The sequence below is a fragment of the Caloenas nicobarica genome, chromosome 19 (assembly GCF_036013445.1).
Source record: "Caloenas nicobarica isolate bCalNic1 chromosome 19, bCalNic1.hap1, whole genome shotgun sequence".
In the NCBI taxonomy this organism is placed as follows: Eukaryota; Metazoa; Chordata; class Aves; order Columbiformes; family Columbidae; genus Caloenas; species Caloenas nicobarica.
In genome coordinates, this window is record NC_088263.1 from 1,944,776 (window position 1) to 1,971,289 (window position 26,514).

General features: G+C 52.3%; 1 protein-coding gene across 2 annotated transcripts in view; it reads right to left on the reverse strand.

The window, feature by feature from the left end:
• RGS3 (regulator of G protein signaling 3) overlaps positions 1 to 26,514 on the reverse strand; it is an 87,066-nt gene that overhangs the window by 24,937 nt on the left and 35,615 nt on the right. For both annotated transcript variants that reach the window (XM_065648501.1, XM_065648498.1), the window contains 4 exons: positions 25,364 to 25,447; positions 19,130 to 19,241; positions 12,854 to 12,894; positions 126 to 248 (listed from right to left, as the gene is read on the reverse strand). In XM_065648501.1, the coding sequence (XP_065504573.1) occupies positions 126 to 248; positions 12,854 to 12,894; positions 19,130 to 19,241; positions 25,364 to 25,447 (360 nt within the window). The remainder of the gene's footprint in view (positions 1 to 125; positions 249 to 12,853; positions 12,895 to 19,129; positions 19,242 to 25,363; positions 25,448 to 26,514) is intronic.

A 26,514-nucleotide genomic window follows, 5' to 3' on the forward strand; every position in this document is an offset into this window, starting at 1 on the left:
CCCGGCAAAAAACCAGCCTCTGGAGCAGCTCACACAGCAGGAGCATCACCGGAGCAAAGCCCTTGCTGCAAGCACAGCCTTGCAGGACTCTAAGCGGGGTTTTGGAGCTCCCACATGTCCCTTACCTTGTTCTCTGTTGGAGCTGGTGCTGGATGTTGCTGCTTGGTGATGTTCTCAGCTAGACACCAGCAGATCCTCTTCTTCTGCTCCTGGGAGTAAGCCTCCAAACTTAATAAGCACTCCGACTTCTGACGTAAAGGAAACACAGGCAGAGAGAAGGTCATTAGCTGTGTGTCGCAGGCCCCGGCTTTGTTTGCAAACTACTTGCTTCCAACACGCTGTATCAGATGAATGTCAGTAGGACGGGAAAGCTCACATCGGTGTCCTGCGCTCTGGGCATGAGAAAGCAAAATAGATGGGAAATCAGCTACAGAGTGGCAGAGGGCGAGAGGCGGCTGCGGTGCAGAGCAGCAGAGTTTTGGTTTAACAAGCGGAGAGGCACGGCCAGAGCACCAGCAGTTCTGCACCCTCTGCCACCACAGTGGAAACGGAAACGTGCCTATTAAGCTAATTTAGAGGATGGAAATTGCTCTTTGCTATATGCAAACAGTAACGAGGCGCCGGAGCATGAATCGATGCAAACAAGCGCCTTTGGGCTGGGGGGGTGGGACAAGGCAGAGCTCAGGAGCAGCCCCAGCCCGGCCTTGGATCTGCTGCTCCTCGCTTAAAGCATCCAGGGCTGTTCTGAGGGTGATGCTCCAGCTCTGGTCACACATTGTGAGCAACATGTGGTGAGGAAGGAATTCAGAGTAATGATGGGAAGTGACCCAGCTCAGCCCCCTCCTCTCCTGCCCCAGCCCGTCCCTGCACACACCCTTGTGACATGGACCTGCTCCTCTTGGACAGGTTTTCTTTGGGCCAAATCCCCTTAACTTGAGAAACCTTCTGATCAAGTTCTCTCAGCATCTCCCAGCTCTTAAACCACTCATCTCTTGTGCTATAAATTAAGTATTAGTAACATTTGCTGACCACTGGGATTTTGCAGGTTTTGCTTTAGAAATGGTCTAGAAATGCCCATGACTGGATCACCTCCTTCTGTGGCCAGATAGGAGGAAAAAAAAAAAAAAAAAAGCAAGCAGAGCTTTAGGACAGAAGTGCAAGGAAAAAAAAGAGTCTTCCACTAAAGGGCATGACAAAGGCCTTTCATTTCCCCCTAGGATTTCCTTCCAGAAGGGCAGGTCTCCCATAGCCTGTTTTTCCCAGAAAGGTCAGAAAGAACTAAGGAACTTGCAGCTTTGTGACTCCAAAGTCACAATACAACCAAAAAGGGAAACGCTTTTTAATCACACCATTTAAAACACTGTTTTCATTGGATGCTAATTCATTCACATTTAATCCAAAATCCCTATTAAAGCAGTAAATAAACGAACCTCCCACGTCACCTCTAGAAAAAGAGATCTTTAGTTCAGATCTTTGACCCTCCAAGGAGACTTCCAGGAACAAAAAGGTTTGATCTTTCTGATGTCTGGACAACACCACATCTATTCCCACAGCAGAAACAGGCTTAAGCATCAAACTGGGGGGTTCAGCCTGGGGAACAGGAGCTGAGGGGAGACCTTCTGATCTCTGAACTGCCTGAAAGGAGCTTGGAGCCAGGGGGGGTCGGGCTCTGCTCCCCAGGAACAAGCGCCAGGACCAGAGGAAACGGCCTCAAGTTGCACCAGGGGAGGTTGAGGTTGGATCTGGGGAACAATTTCTTCCCAGAAACGGCTGTTGGGCATTGGAACAGGCTGCCCAGGGCAGTGCTGGAGTCACCATCCCTGGAGGGGATGAACAGACGGACATGAGGTTCTCAGGGACATGAGGCAGTGCCAGGGCTGGGTTAACAGTTGGACTCAATGATCTTAAGGGGCTTTTCCAACAAAAATGATGGTTCCGTGAAACTGCAGGCTCAGGCTTACAGACCCCTATCAAAATAGAACAGGAGGTTGTGATTCAGGGACACAAGGCAATGGGGCTCGCCCTCATCCCCAGATCCTGAGCTGCAGTGGTGCTCTGAGCATCCCCCGGAGCATCACAGGGCTCTTCCCCACCACAGACGTCTCGGTCTCCCCCAGCCCCATGGCCAATAGATCACCAGCCTGTACCACTGAGATACCCACTGGTCCCTGGGAAGGGACCTCAGCGTTTCTGCTTTGGTAGGAGAGGACAAGTACCGATCTGCCGGGTTGGAAATCCACACTGTCATTTCCCCACTGACACTTGGGGCCAGAAGTGAATGACAGCAAGGGCTCAGCAGAGCCCCAAAGACCCCAGCGCAGCTGCGAGGAGCCCAGTGCCATGACCACCACACATGCTGCCCCCACCGAGCTGCTGCAGCTCCCGGGAGCAAGGCTGAAAGCAATTCCAAGGGCGTCTCATATCCCCCTGGCTCGTGACGGATGCACAGCTCACCTACCCCCACTCTGCAGCCCCTCACTGATTCGATTATAGTCCCCATCTCTTTGATTGAATTGAGCATCAAGCGATGCTATTGAGAGCAAAGTGCCCCCCTCCCAGTCAGGCTCAGCCAGCAAGACTGCTCGGCCCCTACCGCCTGGGAATATCAAAGCCAGGAGAGGAGATTGCCCTCTGGTCCAAAAGGCAGAGGAGAAAGTCACCACCCAGATGTGTCCTGGGTATTGTGGGCAAGGCTGAGGAGGCACATGAACAGCCAGAATTGCATTTATCTAATCTGTACATATTTTACTATCATTTCTGTGCTACAGCAGCAGGGATCTCAGCATTTTATTCCTTCACAGTGATATTTAACCTCTCCAACCCACATTTCCCAAGGGAAGAGCTCTGTTTCCCCCTTTGCCATCAACCTGCTCCCCCCAAATAACGTGCAACCGTGTGTTGTGGGCTGAGCACCCACCGGTTGCCTCTACAGCACAGGCTCCTGCTTGCAAAGTCCTTTGCGATCCAGACAGACAGAGGGCAGACGGGGGAAGGACAGACCAATATACAGGATAAAGCTCTACCGGTGACACGTGTCCCCTGAGCCCAGTCCCAGCCAGGGGACCGAGCACCAGGGCTGCAGCAGAGGCCGGTGAACGCCGGGCCGAGCCGTGCCCTGCGCAAGCTCCTCGCTTGGGATCGCTCTGGGAACCGGCCTCCCCGCTATTGTTTTCCTTCAGGGAGGCTGCCGCTTCGCCTGCCAATATTTACGAAGAGAAAACAGGGCTTAATCTCGCAGTGCTGGGAAAGGAGGATGCAGATGGCGTGAAGGGGGCGTTTGCGACCAGATAAAGCGAGCGACTGAAGTGGCTGCCAGTTGCTTTCTGACTGCCTTCAGCCAGTGTTTGAAATAACATGTTATTGCAGATGTTGGGTGCCGGCTGGCGCGGGAGGCCCTGGTGAGCCTGCGGGTCCACACCAGACCCTGCAGCAGCACGAGACCCCAGGCCAGGGCTGCCTGTGACATTCTATGACATCTGTGAGCCATGCTGCCCGTGGGGGAGCAGGAGGAAAACACAGGGTCTGTGTCACAGAGGAGGCCCAGACAAGCCAACACGAGCCCCTAATGGGCCCTGGTACAGCCCAGGATTATCTGCAGGAAAAGGTCTCTTTTGCTGCATGGGGAAAGCTCAGCCCTGCAGATGCTCCCCCAGGGCGAGACCCAGCCCCACAGCACCCATGGGCAGGTGACAGGCCAGGCAGAGCTCCTGGTCACCCCAGCAGACACCAGCCAAAGGGGGACTGTTGGCTCTGTAGCCCATCGATCAGTCAGGGGCCTCCTGGAGAACAGCACCACAGTGCAGGAGGGACCGTAACCCTACACACCAACACCCAGCGCTGCAGCCATGTCCTGCTGTGCAGGACCCAGCACCGCAGCATCTGGCACACAAGTGTGGCTTCACATGCCACGGCAAAGCCAAGATATAATAATAATGATGAGCCAAACTCGGCCTGACATCTCCAAAGCCTTGAGCTTGGGGTTGCCCTCGTCTCACTGCCGCCTCCCCAGCTCGTCCTCGCAGACGTGTGCCCAGGGGTGGTCAGGTCCTTGGGTGGATGTTCCTCCCCACAGACCAGGGGATGCACTTCTGCTCCTTTCACAGCCTGGTTGGGTTGCAGGGACCTCTGTAGATCCCCCAGCCCAACCCCTGCTCACGCGGGGTCACCAGAGCAGATCACACAGGTCGGGCCAGGCGGGTTTGAATGTCTCCAGAGAAGGAGACTGCGCACCCGCTCTGGGCAGCCTGGTCCAGGCTCTGGCACCTCCCAGCAAAGAAGTTTCTCCTCATGTTGAGATGGAACGTAAGTGTTGACACCCACTCTTGAGATATTAACATTTTCCCCAGGCTCCTCTCCTCCGCAGGGTTTCTCGGGAAGCGGTTCAGGGACAGGGCTCACAGCCCAGCTCTGCCCTGGCCTCCAACATTCAGAGCGTTGGTCCATGACCAAACCCCGCAGAGATCCCAGAGGGGAAGTACCTCGGAAACGGGCTCCAGACTACAATAGCTTTTAAATCGCAGAGCAAACCTTCCACCGGCGAAACAGCAAGCCCTGGGAATATCCTGTGCAGAAAACACAGGCAACCGCTGGCCGGTTATTTCATAACCCACAGAGCAAGGTCTGATGAGAAAGTTCAGTTTGCTCCCGTGCGAAGCTGTGCTGGGGGGGCCATGGGGACCACGGCTCTTCCTGTGGATTTTGGATGGCTGGGCACGCTGGTGGTGCCTAAAAAGCAAACCCTGGTAGTACCAGCAGGGGCCCTGTTGAGAGCTGGGATGACCAAAAGGCGATGGGATCTCATGGCTGCTTGAGCAGATGCTGTGCATGGAGCTGCCTTTTGCAGGGCACAGCAACCTCCACGGAGAAGCACAGATCCTTGCTGGGTGGGTTGTTTTCAGGCCAGGGAGACTCTTTAGATGAAGGTGAAGGATAGATGCGCCCATCCTTCCTCGAGACACCCAGGGCTGGCTCTTCGGAAATGGGTTTTCATTGTCCTACAGACACCCATGGACTGGGAGAAGCACCAAGACAGCAAAACAGAGCTGCTGCTTTGGGGTGTGGAGACAGCAGTGACTCCAGCTCACCCCAGGCTGGCTGATCCTGTTGCACTTCAATGCTGCTGCTAAGGAGAGAGAAGAAGGAGGAGTGATTCCATGGGAGCATCATGTCACAGCCTGAAGGGTGCTGAGCCTCCAGGAGGAAAAGCCAGCCTGAAGAACCTCTTCCATCTGCTTTGGAGCAGCCAAGGAGGACACAGGGCTCGGTCTGCTTTTGCAGGGCTGCAGGTTGTCCTTAAGTGGCTCATCTGGCAACAGGCTGCACAGGCAGCAGCTCAGACTTCTTGACATCACACACAGAGAAATCCAGGGGCTGTGACCAATCATTCTTTGGATGGAGGAAAATGGAAACCTATTTTCAGGGAAGAGCGAAGCTGTCGCTGCAGGTCGCTGCAGGTGTGATGGCAGAGGGATTCGGTGTGTGCAGACAGAGCATCCAGCTTTTATCCCAGCTGGGTGACTCACAGCGATGCACAGGACACAGCCCTGCCCGGTGAACCTCTCAGCATCCCAGAAATGAGCCACTGCTGGCAAGACATGCAGGAAGCGAAGGAAATATCAGAGAGCAGGGAAGGATTTTTCATTTGGTGACATCTCCTGAGCAGCATCAGCAGCACAGCTGGGGGAGAAGGAGTCCCCAGGCTGGACGGGAGTGGGAGCAGCAAGAGGAAAGCAGAGGAATGGACTTCATGGTCTCTGTGTGCTTCAAATCCAGGTGATGAAACGGGTGAGAGCAGCAGCAAGGGCTGTGTCTGGATTTTGCTCTACTTGACTGATCCCGACACTTCTAACCTTGTCTGTGGTACCGTCTCCACCACAGTCCAGAGGATCTTTCACCTGCTGCGGCAGGATGAGCCCATCTGACAACTAACAGCCCACAGATCTGGCAAATATAATCTATTTCCCTATTACGCATTAGAACAAATTGAGATACAATTTCAACACAGCACACAGTCCACTTCACAGACAAACGCTTCTCTCTTCCACCTCCTCCCACCCACCCACAGCGCCCGATGCAGCTGACACTTGATTTTCTCTTACCAGGAATTCCAAACCCACTGCACCTCCACCCTACAGTGCTCTGGCATCTGCAGGGTGACTGTCAGAGCACCAAATTCGGGATTTTGTGTCAGAGTGAGGTTGAGGGATTCCTAAATCACCGGGTTTTTTTGCAGTTAAACCCTCCTTAAGTGGGTTGTGCTGGGGGCTTTGGGGACAGATCTGGGTACAACTCGTGGCTCCAGGTCTCATTCCCAGCCTTGAGGTTTTTCTGAGCTCATGTCTCTAAACTGGCCTTTTTACCAATGCATTTTGTTGGTATTCTCCTGTACTTAAGAACCAAAATATCAATGGAGCTTCTGCAAAGGAGGGATCAGACATCTCGCAGGGAGCAGAGTAACCAGGATGGGGTTGGGAAACCACAACAGCAGAGCCCAGCCAAGGGCAGCAGATCTTCCTTAATGCTGGGAAACGGGAAAAGGGGAAAAACTTCCTTTGCTTTGGTCCCCTGCCAAAACCATCCCATTTCAGCTGGAAACAAATCCAACACAAAATGCAAGTCTGCTGGCTGTGACTTTGATGTCAGAGAACAAAGGAATGGGAAAGTTGACTGAGTCCCACACTTTTATCATTACTGATGGCGTCTTTCTGCTGCAGGAGATCACGGCTGCTGATTTTTCTCCCCCCAACAAGGTTGTATCAGTCACTTCTGACCCTCACAGACCTGTGCGTACAATTTCTCTTTTCTCCACCATCACATTAAAACACATCATCAGCTTTCACCCACCTTACCAACTAACCCTCACTGCTCTATCGCTGAGCTATCCTCCTTATCATCTCCTACTTCTCCAAATTTCAAGTCATACGCACACTTAATCAGTCATGAGTTGCTGTTTTCTACCATGTCAATGATGACTTTGCAATTAAGCAAGAGCCAAGGCTTCCCAAGCAGAGCAATACTCACAAATGATGATGTTGAGGTTTCAGACCAGAGCTTTTAACTATTTATTAAGCACCACAGCGATTTCACGTCTTTCTAGATTTTCAGGCCAAGTGTTGTGTCACATCAAGCCAAGTGCCTGGGAGGACATTTGCTCTAGCTGTGCTCCATCTGTACTCTTTATTTATTAATAATTACTTTAAGGTCTTTACTAAACAAATTCATCTTAGGTGTTCACTTGGTCGGGCAGGTTTGATGTCAGCTCCTGGTCAGTTCTTTTGCCTTTTTCCCTATCACCAAAACACCTGCCTCAGTGTCCTCTAGATCTGCCACGACAGTGCCCCAAAAAAGCTCCTTGCAAACTCTTCTGATGACATGTCCAGAAGAGCTGACTTCAAAATTACCTAGATGCATAATATCCACCAAGCCACAGTGTGTCCCTGAGCCTTAACTTCCTCTGTACCATCCGCAAACTGATTTTCCAGCACTCACATCCCCTGTAGGGAGATGGGAACCTCGGTTCTCCTCGCTCTTTTCCTGCAGAACAGAAATGGGCAATGCCACATTGCTAAGAGCATTCAATTAGTCACGCTCCGTCCTGGGAGTGACAAAGAACACTTCGGGCCATTAATTCTGTTATAGACCAAGTGAAGACTATGGAGTTAAGCACATTTATACAAGCTACAATATTGGCCTTCACTACAGTACTGGTTCATTTTAAAGAGCATTTGTTCAAATCGCACCCTTGGCAGCAGCCAGGACACAGCTCAAGGATGCAGGGATGGGTCTGCAGAGAGCCAGGGCATGGGACAAGGGGGGACAATGGGGGACAGTGTCACTTCTCTGACACCTGTCTGGAGGATCTCCCATGCAGAGTTCGGATGCACATCTCCAAGGCAAAACAAGATCAAGCACAGACCCAGAAGCATCAATTCACTGGGGTCTGTAAGTGTTCCCATCACAGCAGGCCAAGGAGTTGCTACTGGAAAGATTTTCTGTTGGAGCAGTTTCCCCAAAGAAACTCCAATGTCCACAAATGAAAACTTCCAGAGAGAAAGATCAATTTTGCTAGTGCTTTTCAAATGAAAAACTTACTGAGCTATTCGATTTTTAAGTCAATTCGGTCTGAAGATGTCGGGTTCGAATCACAAACTTCTAACAATGCAATAAACCGGTCATCTGTAGTTTCCTATCAATAGGATATTTCCAGAGCTGGGAAGGGTGTGAATTCAGCCCTGGACCATGTTCCCATCCCCAGGCTGGTTCCTGGTGAGGCCACCAATTCCCACCACACAGCAAATGTTTTACAGCTTCCATCGCAGGAGGTGTCTGTGCCCTGCAGGGAACGGGCGGGGGCAAACGTGGCCAAACCCCCACACCCCAAATTCTCTGGGGTGCAGAAACACAGGTTCACACTGAATCGGCCCAAAGTTTTCACAGGTGAGATCTGAACAACTGACTTTAAACTGTTTCATTTGGATTTGAAATACTGAAGTGAAACATAGACTAAACTAGGTTTGCAAGCACTTTTTCACATTCCACTTGGCAAATATACAGATTAAACAAGCTTCCAGGAACACACACATTCCTCAGATCAAAACGTTGCACCTTCACTTCCAAAATCCTGGCTGGTTTATGCACTGTGACTATCGCAGTTACCCCATGACCACCACGAGGAACAAAACCACCAGGAACGGACACCTCAGTGGGGAAGCTTCCACTATTGCTGCGTTCTTTCCAACGCCAACCTCGATTTAGCCCTTCCCCTTCCAGGAGGCCACGTGTCCCACCAGGATTGGGGCCACCTACACTCAGGACCTCCAAACACGGCATTTCATATTCTGAAGAGCCTGTAAAATAAACGCCCCTTCTGCTACACTGGGCTATAAAGATCACTGTTTGCTCTCCAACTGTATATAACCAGAATGCACAGGACTTAAACTCTGTGGAGTGATTTATTTACACGTGATTAGACAGGATGACCAGCAGCAGCTTTTTTATGACACTCCAGTTTCCCTGAAAGTTGGAATTTTCTTTCTTGTTTAAAATAAACTAAGCAACTCACAGACACTTCTATTTTGGATCATGCCAGATCCGAATGCAAAAGTGTGACCTTATGGGTCAGAATATTACTCACAAACCTTCCAGATGAGAAGGAGCAGGAGACGGCAGCTGAAGGCTTTGGCAAAGAGTTGTTCCCGCAGTAAATGCAGTCAGCCCGGCCCCGTGCGCTCCCTTTCAACTCGCAGCAGCTCTAAACACATTAACTGCTCGTTGCAGATGATTTGTGGGTAAGAAACTGCAGCACGAGAGCTTCTACCAACCTCCCAGCCCCATCACAGCAGCGCAAGGGATGGGTCTGCCCATGTCATGGTGACAGAAGAGCTCGGATGATGATCACCAAACCTCCACAGACCCATCGTCTCCACACCAGAGAGGACCAAGAGGTGGAGCTGAGCCAGAAGAGGCTCCCGGTGGGGTAAACTGCCAGTGGCAAGGCCAGGGATGGAGCAGGACAGGAGAGAGACCCCTCAGGGTGACACAGGAAAAAAAGCCACGTCCACACACGCATCCCTCCCTAATGCATCCTTACACAAACCTTTCTTAGCTGCCACAGCAGACACAGAATCCCAGCCTGGTTGGGGTTGCAAGGACCTCTGGAGACCATCCAGTCCAGCCCCTGCTAACGCAGGGTCACCAGAGCAGATCACACAGGTCGGTCCAGGCGGGTTTGAATGTCTCGTGTTCAGATGGAGCCTCCTGTGTTTCAGTCTGTGCCCGTTGCCCCTCACCCTGTTGTTGGGCACCACTGAACAGAGTCTGCTCCATCCTCTGACACCCACCCTGAGATATTGATCACATTGATCAGATCCCTCCCAGCTTCTCTTCTCCAGCTGAACAGCCCCAGCTCTCTCAGTGTCTCCTCATCAGAAAGATGTTCCAGACCCCTCAGCATCTTTGTGTCCCTCCACTGGACTCTCTCCAGTAATTCCTTGTCCTTCTTAAACTGGGGAGCAGGGGGTGGGACAGTCACATCTGCCCGTAGGACCCAGACACACCACATCGCTGGGACCCCGATGGTACCAGGAGTGTCCCCAGGCCAGTACCCCGTCAGGGGTGTCCCCCAAGCCCCCCCAGCCTGAGCTCAGCCCCAAAGCACAGCCAGCCCCTCTGCCCGGGAAGCCGTCCTCGCAGGGGAAACCCTCTGATTCCCACAGTCGGGAAGGAGGATGAGCCTTGTACCAGGGCAGAAGGTGACACAGCCAGGACATCATGTCCATCAGGCAATGGGGAGAGTCACGCGGGGCTTGCCCAGAGACCCCCAACAGCCCCACATGCCACTGAAACACAAGAATGCCATTTCACCGGGCCCAAATCCCAGCTGCCATCTGACAGCAGGCCATGCCTTGAACCTATCCTGCTGCAAAAATAACCTGAACACCCCAAACGGATGCTCCCAGCAGCATCCAAGCCTCCCACAATGCCCCGGTGTGCAGCCAGCCTGCAGGAATGCCTTGAGAGGGACTGTCCCCTCCCTGCCACAGGCTGCCAAGGCTCAAAACCTCCTGGTGACGCCCCCACAACCCTGTATCTAAAGCTTTGCTCCCAAAAAGTGAACGCAAAGAAGAAAAGAGATATGACCTGAAGGTGACTCTCTTCTGAGCTTCCCTGCAGGAAAAAAAGATGCTTAAAAGCTCCCAGGCTGGTACCCATGGCAGCATCCCAGCATTTCAGAGCCTATTGCTGTTCACTTGAGGTCGGTCTCCACCGAGGACAGGTCACTGAGCCACATGATCCCCGCACTGCAAAAGTCAGAGATATCTGCTCTCATGCTTTAACCACCAGCCTGTGTCCCTGCAGCCTGGTCCCCCCTCCACACGGCCCTCAGGACTGGGACTTGCAGGTCACCGTTTCCCAGAAGAGCCGTGGGGAAGTCGGGAAGCACCGTCCCCACTGCTGACTCACAGCCACGTCCCCAGCTCTGTGCCTCAGCTTCCCCTTTTGAACCAAAATTGCCCACGGCTGGACAGTCTGACAAGACTTATGGCTCAAAGTGCAACTGTCCCCTTGCCCTTGAAGCTGCTTCTATCTGTGCTACGTACTCGCAGCACACACAAAAAAGCCACTTTCTCCCTTCCTTGCAACAAAGACCCAGCTGGAGAATCACCCCCAACTCGCAGGCAGGATCTCCCATCAGCCTGATCTCCCCAGCTCAGTGCAGACACCGGCATCAGCAATTCTGGGGGGTCCAGGAGGGAATGTCCTGCCCAGCTGGATGCTGCCTTTGGGCCGGGAGCTGCCCTGATGTCACCTGAAAGCCACAGGCTGGCACAGCACAGCGTGTGAGCAGCTGCTCCTGCTGTACAGGGCTCTGGCAGACACACGGAAAGCTCCTTCTCCACTTGCAACCTGCTCCAAAATACCCTGGGCAGACAGAAGGAACAAAAAGGGGTTTGCAGAAGCCTGGAAGTGTGGCCAGTCCAGACCTACTGTCCTCTATGGGGGAGCACACACATCATAAAGCAAATGTTTCACGTTTTCTATACAACTGCTACACTCCAGCTGCAGCGGATGCCGCAGATCTCAGTCACCAGAGCTGTGAGAGCCATTTAAGCCCATCAGAAGAAAGCTCAGCACTTCATTTCATCTTGACAAAGACAAGTCTTCACCTCTCAAGATCTCATGAAACGCAGCCAGTTCTCTTTCAGTCACTTCGACTCAGCCCAAAGCTTCTAAATTCCACGTCAGGCTCCAAGTGCATTTTTCCAAATGCAGGAGAAAATGCCAGAATGCCTCACCGCGCTGTCGGGTGTCACTGCCCAACACCCATCGTAGCGTCTCCATGTGACGGCACAGGATCGGCCAGGCAGGGAGAGATCACGCGAGTCTGACGTGATGCTGAGCAAACCCCCGAGGAGGCAGCTCCTGCCCCACCGCCCCGGGAAGAAACAGAGGAGACGAGGAAGGAACAAGAGGGAAACATGAGAGGGAACTCCTCAGCCCATGGGTACGCAGCGAGTTGTGCCTTGGCCTGAATCCCAGCCACTCAAGGTGAATAACTTTCATTCTGAACGTTTGCATCCAACTTTCACAATAGCTTATTATTTCGCGGTGCTGCTGAGCAACATTTGCCTTTCTCCTCCGTGCCCTGGGGAATCTTTCACAAATCCAAATTTCCACCCTGAAAATACAAGGCCTTGAAACCAGGAAGATGGTAAAGTCACTGGAAAAGGAAAGAAAAACCACAGCGTTCAACGATTAAGGAGGTCCAGTCACCACGAACCAATTTTGCAGTCTCCTTGGCTGCTTCATGACACAAAACTAACTGTGCCAATGTCTAAGTGATCACAAATCTGTTTAGAGCATTTAGCCACGCACCAGCCACGTGTGTTTTTAGAGCTACAATTATATGTCTTTTAAATTGAGCTTCCTGATTTTATTTGAGGGCTTCAAGCCTGGGTGCTTGAATACAAGAAAAGCAAGATGCCTAAAACAAAGACAAAACAGGCAGCAAGGAAATCTGCCCCCAGGCGAAAGAACCCCAAGATAAATCGAAAATGAGACGTAGGGAGGAAGATCCACCTACTGCGCCAGGGGTGGAGAAGAGGAAAAGCAAACCTGGCTCCATCTTGCCCAGCCTCCCAGTTCACCAACTCCTTTTAGCAGCTTCTTACTGACACATTCTGGCTACAGACAGAATTCTGGCTGCAGTCCTTTCCAGACCTCTAGCAAATTAGTTAAAAAGGCAGTTAAAATCAGCCTGTTCAGTGGTCCTTGCCCCAGCAGAAAGGATCAGGGTTGTTAGCACATGTTCAGCTCCCACTAGAAAGTTATTTTGCAAAACAGCAGCACTCACCTCTGCGAGGTAAAGGATGCAGAATTTCCGATCTTCTGAACCTATAAAGAAGAAAAAATAACATCAAAATTAAGCTACAAGTGCATTTCTGCAAGGAAAGACACTGGCAGAGGAACTGACTGAGAGACAGCGATTAATGAATATTTATTGTTGTCATCCCGCAGTACCAGGCGGTGACCTGGCAGTGCTGTGTGCTGCATCTGCAGGGCCCCGGCATCCTGCGTGGGCTTGCTGCGCCATCGCGGGTTCTCCTTTGGGTTTGTCCTTTTGCACGAAGGTTTGTTTCATCCAGAGGCCTCGCACGGGCTCTTCTGCCCGACCTGCCCCGGCACATGCAGCCCGATTCTTTCCCGGGAGCGGCGGGGGCCCTGCAGAGCCCGCACAGCCATCCTGGGCACGGGGCCGGGTCTCTCCACATCTCAGCTCTGCGGATGCTGAGCTCTGAGCAGAGCAGCTCCCATTCAGACGTCCTCGGTCCTTCCCAGCCTTTGGTAGGGCTGGTGGTAGCTCTGTCTAGGGCCGTCTGTCCCGGCCTCCATCAGTGCCCGTGGCTGGGGTCACAGTTGGGGTCAGTGTCTCTCCGGGAAGATGGAGCTGCATCCCAGGGTGGTGTGGAGCAGTTGACATGGGGCAGAGCTCATCCGGCTCCATCGGGCTGAGGACAAACCTCCCAAGCTCCCACCAGCCTGGCACCGCTCTGGAGACCTGGCCAAGGGACCTGCACTTCCACAGCTTTGGGAAAGGAGGCGGTGCTGGAGGCAAAGCAATGACCAACACTGCGATCCATGTCTTGTTAAATCACGGAGCAGCCCAGGTCAGCTCCCCATCCTGCTGCCAGCTGTCCCAGGGGACGTGGTACCCTCCAGCTGCCCCACCAGGCTGGTTATTGCAGGCCTGGCACTCCCTGTGCCCAACAAAAAGGCATTCCTGAAGATTTGTCCTCGTCTTTGATCCCTGCTGGTGAGACATGAGGGTCCCCAGCCCCAAGGGAAGCCAGCTGCTGGCACACATCAGCCTCGCAGGAGGACATGAGGGTGGTGAGAGCCTGGCCCAGGTTGGCCAGAGAGGTGGTGGCTGAACCATCCCTGGAGACATCCCAGGCCAGGCTGGACGGGGCTCTGAGCAACCTGAGCTGGTGCAGATGTCCCTGCTCATGGCAGGGGGGCACTGGGGGAGCTGGGGAGGTCCCTTCAACCCAAACTGTTCTGTGATTCTGTGAAGCTGCCACAGGGTCACCCCAACTCACATGCCATCTCCTGGAACCAGCTTGCTCCTTTGCACAAGCATGCCCTGCACCAGCTTTGCCCTTGGTAGCACGCAGCTTTCATAACCCTTTTAATGTCATTATCTCCAACATGAGATCAGCTCTGCAGCTTGGGCACAGCCGCAGATCCTATTCAAGGCGGTGTCAGCACAAGCTCTGCTTCACTTCAACAGCCGGAGCCGCACTAACGATGCGAACAGGCTCTGTGCAGCGGTGGAAACACCCTGTTCCCCAGGGGACAGCAATTCTTCAGGCAGCAACTCAAATGTCAAGATAAGAGCTGTGACCCATTGAGGGACTGGGATGCCTCTTGAGTCACTGCCTGGTGATGTGAAACCCAGGAAGAAGCGCAATGGCCTGGAGCCATTTGCAGGACATCCCCTTCCAGCTGCCCTTTCGGGGAGCACAGGCCTCTGCTGCCAGCTTCATTTTTAGCGTATGTTGCAGAAAATGGGCTGGAACATCACCATGGGGACACCAGGACACAGCAGGGTGCTGCAGCCCAGCCCCAGCAGGAGCGTTCCTGCAGATGTCGTGGATCAGGAGCCCTCGTGTATTTTCAGGAGCTTTGCTCTGCTCCACCCTGAGTGACATGAGGGTTGGGAAGCAGCCCAGCCCTGGGGCTCCAGCACTGCTCCCAAATCTTCCTTTCCAGCACAGGAGCGGTGCTGGACCCCGAGAGCACTCACTGAACAGCCCGTCTGGGAGTCTGTGTCCCACCTCTGCACCAGAGGAACTATCCATCACTCTCCACGGCTCTGCCCGAGCTCTCCAGCACATGCATTTGTAAATCCCAGCAGGACCAGCAGGGAATGTTTTCCTTGAGCAGCCAAAGCCTCCCATGGGAGCCCCTCAGTTCATGCTTCTCCCCTCGAGGGAGGGTTTGGGGGCAGGATCTAAGCCTGCTGCCAGCAAACCATGAGTCCCCCATCCCCTTCTGTTGCTTCTGTGGCCCACATGGTCAGCAGTACAAAAACCACCTCATCCTCTCAACTGGGCTCTCTGCTCCTCCCTGCACCAGGAGCAAAGCTCTCCAGGCTGCCTTGCAAAGCAAACTGCAGACAACCAACACATCTCGGTCACTTTTCCTCAGGAAATCCAACTTTAATCCAACTTTCCCAGGCTGAACACGTCACCCTCTGGAGACACGTACCCTCAGCAAAGAAAGGTGACACTGGAGTGCGACAGCCCTGGGAATGACCCTGGTTCTCTTGGGCCTCTCTTTATTTCTTCTGTGATCCTGACAATGCCCAAAACCATCAGGATTAATTCCCTTCCAAATTCCTCTCCATTGAACTACAAATCTTGGCATTAGCAACCTCCACCGCCAGCAGCTCCTGTCCGCCCCAGGGCTCACTGCTGCACATGGCCAAGCAGCCCAGTGCCCATGGGATGCACAAACAGGGAGCCAGCCCAGGCTAAGGAACTGCTGAAATCCCATTTTCTACCCATAACTGCCTGCAGAGAGAAAACAAGAGCCTGGCTGCCTAGCCCAGCAGCATGTTTGGCCAGTGCCAATCCCCGGTGAGGCAGGAGAGTGACGGCAGAGCCAGAACAGACAGACGTGGGTGCAGATTTCAGCACAAACCAGGTTTGATGGGATTTCTTCCCCTGGAGCTTTTTCCAGTCTCCAGAGGGTCAGTCTGCTGTGTTCCAGAGCCATACGGCATGTGCTGCTCACCTCCTGCACCGTGGACCAGAGGCCACGAGTGACAAGTGACGAGGGGAGAGGCACAACCTCGTGCAGGGAAAGCAGCAGCCGCCCGGGCTAACCCAGGGCTCTGTTCCCCACCACCTTTCTTGACAGCTGAGCAGCACACACTCTCAGCCAAACTGAGTGAAACGCTAAAAGGAAATAAGCAGAAAAAAAAAAAAAAAACAACTTGCTTCAAGATATTTCAGTTTCTTCCTGATGCTTGTGATGGGGACTGGCTTCTCCTTGAGCGTAACTTGACCCGTCCCTGCCCCAGGGCTGCTGCATGTGCTAGGCACAGACAAGAGGAGGGTGTGAGTTTTGTGGGGCCGTGTCCCCCGTGCCGGCCAAGCCTCGTCCTGCACACCCACGCTGATATGTGGGGCCGGTGCTTGCACAACTCCCGGCACAACAGCAGCTTTTAGCGCTGCCCTGGCTCTGCCCCCTCCCCGCACCACCCCAGGAGAACACCCGCTGCTTGCAGGATTTGGGTGGTGCACCCTGGGTGTTGGGTCAAAAAAGATGGGAAAAGAGAGATGGTCCTGCCCCTTTCCACAGTCTCCTTGCATGGCCCAGGGGACAGTGACAATGCCCATGGAGAGGGCAGGTACCCTGATCCCCAGCCCCTCGCATCTGCTCAGCAAGGACGCAACTGCATTGGGCACCCAAAGAGGAGCTCACGGTGCAGGGTGCTGCAGGACCTGGGCACACAGGGACAGAAAAAGCCTGTTGTGCACATGCAGACCTGGCTCCTGAGCAAGGACAAGCCTGTGCCCCTCTGTGGCACAAGTCCCCAGGGAGGGTGCAAGCCCAGGGTACCTCCCAGCGCCTTTGGGGCAGTGGGGAGAAGTCGTGGTGGGGCAGAAGCCCCATATATCATGCTCTGGGCACCTGACTATCTCGGAGCCAATTGCTGCAAGAAACAGCACATGAAAAGTGCTTGTTTGCAGGATCCCAGCTGGGGATGGGGCTCACAGCCCACAGATCCTCAGTCCAGCTGCGAAACAGGAGCAGAGCGCTCTTCTCTGTCCCAAAGCCGAGCACACCCACCCAGGGGCAGGATCCCAGCATGGCGCCGACCTCCGCCTGGAAATTCCCACAGCATTTAGTGAGGAAGCCAGCCCTGCCATGCTGGAAACGCTGGCCGGCGTGGTGCTCATCAGCCATGCTGGGCTTCTAAAGCAGGAAGACAGAGCATTGTAAAGCAGATTATACTGATTTGCTTTCGCACAGTGCGGTGAGCGGCAGAAACAGGAAACATCACAATGGTCTTCAGTATACCGGAGATGTCTCAATTGTTATACTCAGCAATACGCCTGTTCCTATTAATGTGCCATTCAGTTCTTTAGGAGACCAACAGAAAGTCTTTGCCAAAAGGGACAGACATCTTTTTGCTCATTCCACCCACCTTTGAAGCAGCCCTGCCCAGCCCAGGAGGGTGAGCTGCCTGCAAACCCACTACGCTGGATTCCCAGCGTTTGGGGCAATTCGGCGCTGCAGAGACAAACATCCCCTTCGGACAGGCTTGTTAAGCTGTTCCAGATGTGAGCCAGCCGAGTCATTATGGCAACAAGGAAATAAGCAGCAGAAAACCACTCACAAAACCCAACTGCTCTGCCTGAGGTTATGAGGCGCGTTCCTGAGCTGAGCTGCAAACAGACCTTTCCGCAGGATTATCCGACAGCCTTGGAGAGCAGGCGGGGCGGCACACGCGTGAGTGTTCCAGGAGCAAACACTGACCAATGAGCGCTTCAACGAGGAACAATTTATTTTGTCCATTTCTTAGAAATAAGCAGCTCTGAGAACAAACTCAACAAACTCCAGGGAAGCTTCAAAGGGCTTTCTGCACGGCTCGTGTCCTGGTACCCTGTCTGCCTCACCGTGTTTCTGCCCCCACCACATAGGTCAGTGAATTAATCCGGGAGCAGAAATGTTGTTGGAAATGGGAAATATCAACCAACAGGCAGCTGTGGTGTCCAGCATGGCATTGCAGACCCCCAGCCCTGAGGCTCACAACAACATGGGGCATGTGGAAAGATGCAGCTCATCCACAGAGCTCACAGCTCAGCCAGGAAAAGTCATGGGATGTGGCAAAGTTCATCCAGAAAATGATCCCTTTGGAGAAGCAGCCCAGATCTGGATTAATCCCTTTTGGTCAGGGCCATAGGACTGCATAAAGACCTCAGCTTATACAGCTATAGAGTAATTCGCATTGGAAGGGACCACTCTGGTGATCCCTAGTCCAAGCCCCGACCCTCAGCACCCAGACCAGGGTGCTCAGGACTGTGCCCAGCTGAGTCCTGAACACCTCCAGGGATGGAGATCCCACAGCCTCTCTGGGCAACTTAACATTTGACCAACCTCACCACAGAAATGTTTTTCCTTCTATCTAATCACAATTTCCCAGGCAAGGTCCCAGTCCAGCAACACCCACCACTGGGCTTGAAGAGCAGCCAGGACACCAGCCCAACACTGACACAGTCAGGCAACTGCACAGAACAAGCCCGTACCCAGAAAGCATCCCCACCAAAGAAAGAACAAAGGTGGGACTGGGACCAGGGCCCTGAAGTGGCTCCAGCGTAGCAAATAGGATGTGCAGAGCAATCCATTTGTTCCTCTTTTGACCCTGAGTAGCTAGAGGCCATCTTTCATACAGCATCAGCATTTCAACCTGAAATAACTGATTTTATAATAAATCATCCCCCTGCCCTGGGAGCCCTACCTGAGCGCTCAGCTGGACACGGAAGTCCAGCCAAGGTGCAGAGAGCAAGGGACAGTCCTCAGCCTCCCCCCACAGCCAGCGTTCGCTTGGCGTGTGCATGGCGGGGATGCTGGCGCGGGGGGAAAACCGTGGGCGGCTGAAGGGAGAAATAGCAAAGTAAAGGTCGGCAGGGCTCAGCCTTGGAGACAACCTCTGAACTCTCAAGGCACAAAACCTCAAGACTTCACTTCCTTTTCTCAGTCTCAACCAGTCCCCGTGATGGGCAGGGTGACACCAGCAACGGGAACAGCCCAGCGCAGCAAGACCCTGGAGAACACCAGTCCAAAATCCCCGAAGTGCACCCAAAAATCCCTGGAAAGTGGTGCTGAGCACCCCGGGGTGTCCCAGGGGACAGAGCTGTTAACATGAGAATGGGAAGGGTGTTGCTGGCCCTGCAACCCCAAGGAAAGATGATCTGGCAGCACCAGTTGGACAGTGCTGTTACATACTGGAAGCAATGGGATAGTGGGGTGCTCTCCTGCTGCTGGCCAGAAACCTTTATAGCCAGAGGCCCCAAAAATGCCCCAAATGTCTCCAGGTGCTGCCACAGACACTCACCCTCCTGGAGCTGGACGCTCTGCAGGTAGAGAGGGTTCCTCAGCACGTTGCAGCGCCCTGGCTCGTCCTCCTTGGTGAAGAGCAGCAGGTCGGAGTAGACAAAGAGGGTCACCTGGAAGCACAAGAGCAGCGAAGCAGCTATGAGGAATTTAAGGAATTCACCTCTTGGCAACAAGACAGTGTCCTGGAAAGGTCCTTTACCCTGAGGAGATGCACCAGCCGTGCCAGGCAGCCCAGGCACCCCTTCCCCAAGGGGCTGGGTGCTGCTACACCCCGCAGGGTGCTCCCAGCACCTCTGGACGAGGTTTCCTCCACTTGGCAGCCACCTACTGAGACTTGTGGAGCCCCGTGACAAGAGGGATAAACCTGCCCGACAGTTTAACGCCACGCAAACACACCCTCTGCTCTCTCGTGTCACTTCCCATTTACATAAATTATAAATCAGAGGATCAGGAGGAGGGAATAAGTTGCCAACTAATCCCAGCGCACTGGAGAAGTTGCAGCCTAAAAGCAAACGCAATCTCCCTGAACACACTCAGGAACTTCTCACTGTTCTCAGTGCTCCCTTGAGAAAATAACAGTTTGGCTCTAACAGCAGCAGAACCCACAAGGGCAGCTGCAGGGAACAAGCTTGACACCTTTAAACCACACTGACGGGTGAAAAGTAAAATCGAACCGAGCATCTGCCCAGCTCTGTGCTCAAGCAGTGACCTGAATGTCACAGCAGCCGGGAGCTGCTCCAGGGCAGGGGCGAGTGCTCACAACTCAAAACACAGATTTTGTTCTGCTTCTGGCTCTTGCCTGAGGTCCCTGGTTCAATCAGTGCGATCTTTAAAATGAGAAGAGGGAGTTTCTGACCCAGCAGCCCACTGGAGGGGCGCAGTTCGGTGCAATCGTTGTGCCAGCGGCCGAGGGCTGAGCCCAGCAGAAGTCAGGAGAGGATGCTCAGGAGGTGCCAGGAAGGGGCTGCACCACACCAGTGGGCACGGTGGGTGCTGGACGTTCTGCGTTACTGCCAAACCACACACCGCTCTCAGCGCAGGAGCAGCATGTGAGCACGGGGCTGCTTTTCACCGCTCCTCGGGATGCTCCCAAAAACCTCCCCCAGTGGAGGGAAAGCCGCTTTGCAACACTAAGCAACAGCAACAAAGGTTTTTGTGGCCTTTTGGCAACCCTTTCACAAAAGCAGAGAACAGCCCAGCATCCCAGGGGCTTACTGGGAGCTGGCACTGCTGCCACTGCCGAGTCACGCTCTGAAAGGTGACTTTGCTCAGGACAGGGACTGAGTCACTGCTCACGGGGACACGCTGCCAGGACAGTTTGTCCCCATGCCCAGCAGCTGATGGACACACATCAGGGGGGTAACTGTTTATCACAGGGTGGGGAGTCTCATGTCAGGGCAGCAGCATCTGGTTTGGAAACCGAAATCAAGCCCTTGCCACATGATTTCTCCCTGCTGTGCAAATTCATTTTTGTGGGATTTTTAATAAGCACAGAGCTACTAAAGTAGCTTTAATCGACAATGAAAGCAGGGAGTGTCTGTTTTTCTCTATATTGTTTGGAAAATCCCTTCCTCTGCTCACAACATGCTGTTTACCTAGTGCCCACATTCATCCTCTACATTACTTCTGACCTTATTATTAATACAAAGAATAACGAAGTACAAACTGCACAATAAAGATTCTTCCATGCCCATCTTGTTCCAAAAGGTAACTTTTCTGGGACATGTCTAGTGCCATCCCAAGTCCCTCAGCCTTAAAGAAAAGACATTCAGGGATTTTGAGAATAACAAGTCAGCAAAGTGAAGGAGATCAAAGCATGATCAGCAAGTCATGCTGGAAATGAAGGAAAGTGAAGACATAATACACATGGAAATTTAAAGGGTAGAAAAAAGATTAGAAGGATCAGCAGGAAATAAAATATCAATTCAAAAGCAAATAGATTTAATTAGGAAATTATGGAAACAGAAACACACAAAGAGTATTTATAGGTAATTTAGAGAGTATTTACAGAGTATTTAGCAGGTGGGTTGGATTAGGTGATCTCCAGAGGTCCCTTCCAACCACAACCAGCCTGGGATTCTGTAACATTGTGGTTTTATGGGAAGATGGGACTGATTGAGTTCAGGATGCAGAGAAGATAAAAGCGCAGCCAGTGAGAGTTTTGTAAGAGCATCTCTGTTAGATGCTGCTTCCAGAAAGACACTTGATTTCAGAGCAGCTCCACACAAAGGGTTTACAGAGGTTCCTCAGCTCCTCCAAACTGATGGGAGAAGAAAATGAGGGTGTCCCTTCCACCTGCACAGCCAGAGCCTTAGAACAAGAGGAAACAGCCTCAAGTTGCGCCAGGGAAGGTTTAGGTTGGATCTTGGGAACAATTTCTTCCCCAAAGGGCTGTGGGGCATTGGAACAGGCTGCCCAGGGCAGTGGGGGAGTCACCATCCCTGGAGGGGTTGGACACACGGAGATGAGGTTCTCAGGGACACAGGGTAGCGCCAGGGGTGGGGTAATGGGTGGACTCAATGATTTTGAGGGTCTCTTCCAACCGAAATGATTCTGTGATTCTGTAAGAGCAGCCCAGCACGGTGAGGCCCCAGGGAGGGCTGGAATGAGAAACCCGGAGCTCAGGTTGCCACCGCACCGCGGACAAGCTGCGACACGTCTCTAACAGCCCTTGGCAAACAGATCTGGTACCGACCGTGAAAACTCACAGGGCTCATAAAAGCAAAAGAGCAAACAAAAAAGAAACACGGTGCCTGAATTCATCCAGGCACGACAGAGAATCCACCAGAGTTGCTCCTTGAAGAGCCAGAGTATCTTTGTGTGTTTCCCAGAACTGATTTCCTAGTCCAAAATCAGAAATAAAACAAGTGGCCTGATGAAAGGACTCCTCTGCAGACAGAGACAGGCACATCTGTGTGAGCAACAGAGTGCCCAGGGCCACATGGCCATTGTCACACAGACATTTTGAGGGTGGGAGATGGATTTTACAGGGGAAAAAAAAAAAAAAAGTGTTCACAGAAGCAACACTGATGTCTTGGACACTGTTCATCTGGGTGTGCTCTGCACCACGGCATACAGCAAAGCCTCTTACACTAACAGATTTGACTAACTACAGAATATGACTGGAAAAACACTGTTACACAAGGAAGGGGAATGTTTAAAGCATTTCCTAAAAGAAAACAAGAGAAAACAATGGCCAGGAGGGAAGGTGGAGAGCAGTGGGTCAGTGTGCTCCCCCAGGATCGGGAGATCAACGCTGAGACTGCTGCAGATCCCCACGGCAGGGACAGGGAATCCATAACCACACTTTGGAAAGCAATATACGGTCACTAAAACGTGAAAAGGTGCCCAGAAATTAAATCTTGCAGACATACCACCTTCACATTCAGTCTTAAGAATAGTTACCGCTCCTCTTAAGCCCGTCCTCTCCTGCTCACCTGTGCACCCAGGGTCACAGCAGGAGTTTGCAATTGTCACCTGCAGTGGAGCATCAGCGAGACAGGACGGGTCAGGGCAAACCTGAGAAGTGAGAAGGGGGCGAGTACGACCCACACTGTGAAGGTACCTCAGGGATTTGGGAAGTTGCCTCCAGGCACATTAGAGACAGATCAAAAAGGACAAAGCCCTTGTTCGACACCTTGTGCAAAGTCGCCTGGATCATGCTGGTTCCTCTGGCACTTCACAGGCGAGAAGGACTTCAGAAGATCATAAAAACGGGAATTGCAAAGTCTAGACAGGATATGATTAAGACCTGAATAAGGATTGCCCCAGAGGTAAGGTCAGGGAAAGGAGAGATGCTGGCGAGCCTCCAGAGAGACAAGTTGATCCTTCAGGAGATGGGAGAGAGTTCGCTCAGTGATGAGGATGCAGTGCCTGACATGGGAACTGCCAAAGGGAAAAGATTCTGGGGTTTTAAATAAATTAAAAAAATAAAAATAATTTTTAAAAAAAACACACCAAAAACCCCCAAACCATAACAAAAAGAAACAAACAACCCCCCACCCCGACACACACACAAAAAAGAAAACAAAAAAAAAAAACCAACACCACAACCCACAGAAAACAAAACAGAAACAGGACCTTCATTTCTAGCCCCTGCACCCAGGCTCTCCTCTCTCGAGCCACTCTGCCAAAGCACAAAAACATCCTGAAAACAGCCCTGCAAACCATGGGGCAGTGGTCTGGTTTGAGAGAGGCTGGGCAGGATGCACAGTGGGAAAATGGAAAAAGCACATGGAGCAAGGAAGAAAGAACTGATCGGAAACAAGAGCCGCTGTTCAGGCAGCAGAGGAGGCTGGAGAGGAAGTGAGCTCAAGTCCAGCAAGAAGAGAAGTCAGAGCCCAATGTACCAGGGGAAGCTCCGCTGTGTCCAGGCCGTTTTAGGTCTTACTGGCTTCAGAATTTTAGGTTCTGTTATCTCAGGACCAAAGCAGACACTCCACTGGAGAGGGGAAGTCTCTGGCTTTCCAGAGAGACCTGCACTGGTTTCTTGAAGCTCTGCAGAGCCTGCAGTGACCCGGTGACACACGGCAGGCATGAGAAAGCCCTTCCCCAGGGTCATGGTTCATGTCCCGGTGTTACTGCCTGCAACGTCAGCTCCCACAGAACGGGGCTCAGCACCACGCCGGGGTTCACACCGAGGGAAACACTCCTGCTGTCCACAGCAGAAGCTGCCACATGCCCGTCCCCATTCCCTGCTTCTATTTGTTCACTACGCCGAGTCACCACCTCTTGCCTTGCCCCTCTGCCTGGCTCACACAGACATCGCGGCCCCAAGGCACCGCTGTTCTCAAACGCTGTCTCATTCCTGGCCAGTTACAGCATCTGCTCCAGCTGGGACATCCTCTTCCAGCCTCACGCTCATCCTTAGGGCATCGTAAGCAAGCAGAGTCCTTTCCCCGAGACGTCCCATCCTTCTGATTTGCCCAAAGATGCATCTCTCAAATGGCCAACGTGGCCGTTTGGAGACAGAGCAGCACTTTACCTCCAAACATGTCCCGAGGCTCTCTATCCTCCAAATATGAACACCCCAAACACACGCATGCTCCACCTAGCATTAATTCGTAATTACTGCACATTTGGCTGATACTACAGACCTCTGAGTCCGACCTGAAAGCAAACAGCTCCAAGCCACCCGGCAGAAGCATCTGACCTCACACTGGCCACCGCGTTTTCAAGCCACCGCAGCACAGCTGTGCTGCACAGCCACATGCTCACCTGATCCTCACCCATGCGGATGCCCAGAAGCAGCAGAGAACAGCAGGACAGACAGGGGAAGAGCTTGATTTACAAATCAGTGACAAGTCTCCTAATGGGTCACGCAATTTTTCATATATTTGACAAAAAAAGAGTGACTCAAATCAAAGCAAGGGATGAATTACATGTTGAAAAACAGAGAGAGAATTCAGTTAACACAGTCTTCTGCTGTTTTGTACAGGCCAGTGATACGACGTGTCTCTGAAAGTGGCACCCAGAAACTGAGTCAAGTAAAAATTCCTTTATGGCTCTGTGAAGATGACACGTTGTTCCTTCCAGCTAAATTCAAAACCGAATCATTCTGTACAGTGGTGAGATTCTCTGAAAATGCCCCAAAAGAAACAGCAGAAACTCAATGCATGTGTGGGCTCTCCCAGTTGCTGCTCCCTGTCCCAAATTCCAGGGCTTTGCTGATTTTACAGTTGGGTGCAAGGGAAAGCAGCAGCAAATGTAATCAACACCTCAGCTCTGCCAGTTTGAGTGTTGAAAGGTGTCACATACACAGGTACAGCACGTAGCCAAAGCTTAGTTGCTTCCCCAGATTTTTAACAGCTCTGCAATAACATTACAGAAATGAAGCTGAAGAAAAAAAATAGGAATTTGGACATTTGGATCTGTTTCAGGAACTAAATTTCTGAAAACCCCTGTAACAAGTTTTCGGTCTAGTTCTCTAACCTGGCACAAAATATTCTTAAACTCTCTCTTTCCAAGTCTGCCAGTGGCCTCACCTGCTGGGCTGTAATGAGCAAGGATTTGCCATGCGCAGCTGCTGCTTTGTGAGCATGAAGGAAATCAAAAAAAGGTGGATTTATAGCAGAGAAGAGTTTTGATATTTAGTTTCTCTCATGATAAACTGACGAGTTTTTCTAAATATCATATTAATGTAAGTATTGCACAATCAAACATTTCGCTTCTCAACTATACAAGACTGCAGAAGAGGGTGTTTAGGAGGCTCAGACAGCACCGAAAGTCTTACCTGCATAGTCCGGCTTCTGCTCTCGTGAAGCAGCAGCTCCTCTGACAGAAGCAGAGTCCGGGCTGGGTTGCAAAGATCTAGGGGCTACATTTGACATGGAAAAAAAGAGAAAAAGAAACAAACAGTCAGACCTTCCACTGGAAGCGTGGTTTGTGGTTTGCCAGAACAACTTTCCATCCACCAAACCCACATTGTCTTCACTTCAAGGTGTAACTCGTTGAGGGAGAGGCCACCCCGCACTGTGCTTGGAAGGACAGAAAGCTGCAGTCCAGCCACACAGCACAAAGCGAGTCTCACGCTTCACACCCACGTCAGACCCAGCTATAAAAAGACAATCAGCCGCTCGCCTCTTTGCACGTTAACTGTTCTGCACAGCGTGGGCTTCATTATGGGCGCTTTTTAGCAGGAAACACAACCGCAGCGGTGGCACGGCAGGTTCTCACGTCCCTCAGACAAGAATATTTGCTACATTATTTTATGGATTACTCTCACAGTAAGTTAAAGCAACTTTAAAGCAGCTGCCCTTTCTCATGCCACGCTGCATGCTCAGCTCCCCAGTCAGCACCTTCTCCAATGACAAGGTTCAGTATCAGTTCAGTTCAGATAAGGGAGACCTTCTGATCTCTGAACTGCCTGAAAGGAGCTTGGAGCCAGGGCGGGTCAGGCTCTGCTCCCCAGGAACAAGCACCAGGACCAGAGGAAACGGCCTCAAGTTGCACCAAAGGAGGTTGAGGTTGGATCTGGGGAACAATTTCTTCCCCAAAGGGCTGTGGGGCATTGGAACAGGCTGCCCAGGGCAGTGCTGGAGTCACCATCCCTGGAGGGGTTGGACAGAGGGAGATGAGGTTCTCAGGGACATGGGGCAGTGCCAGGGGTGGGGGAACGGTTGGACTCGATGATCTTGAGGGTCTCTTCCAACCAAAATGATTCTGTGATTCTATGGCTGCAGAACAAACCCTGTAAAACCAGCCCAGGACGATCCTCCTGAGCAGCATGGCCGGCAAACACCGGAGGGTACCTGCACAGGGCCTTGTGGTGTTAGCACAAAGCATAAAAACCAGCTCCTGAGGTGCCAGAAACACCCCAGACTCAATCCAAGATACAAATTTTGGGAGTAAAAGGACAGAAATGCCAGCTGTGTCCCTACCAAA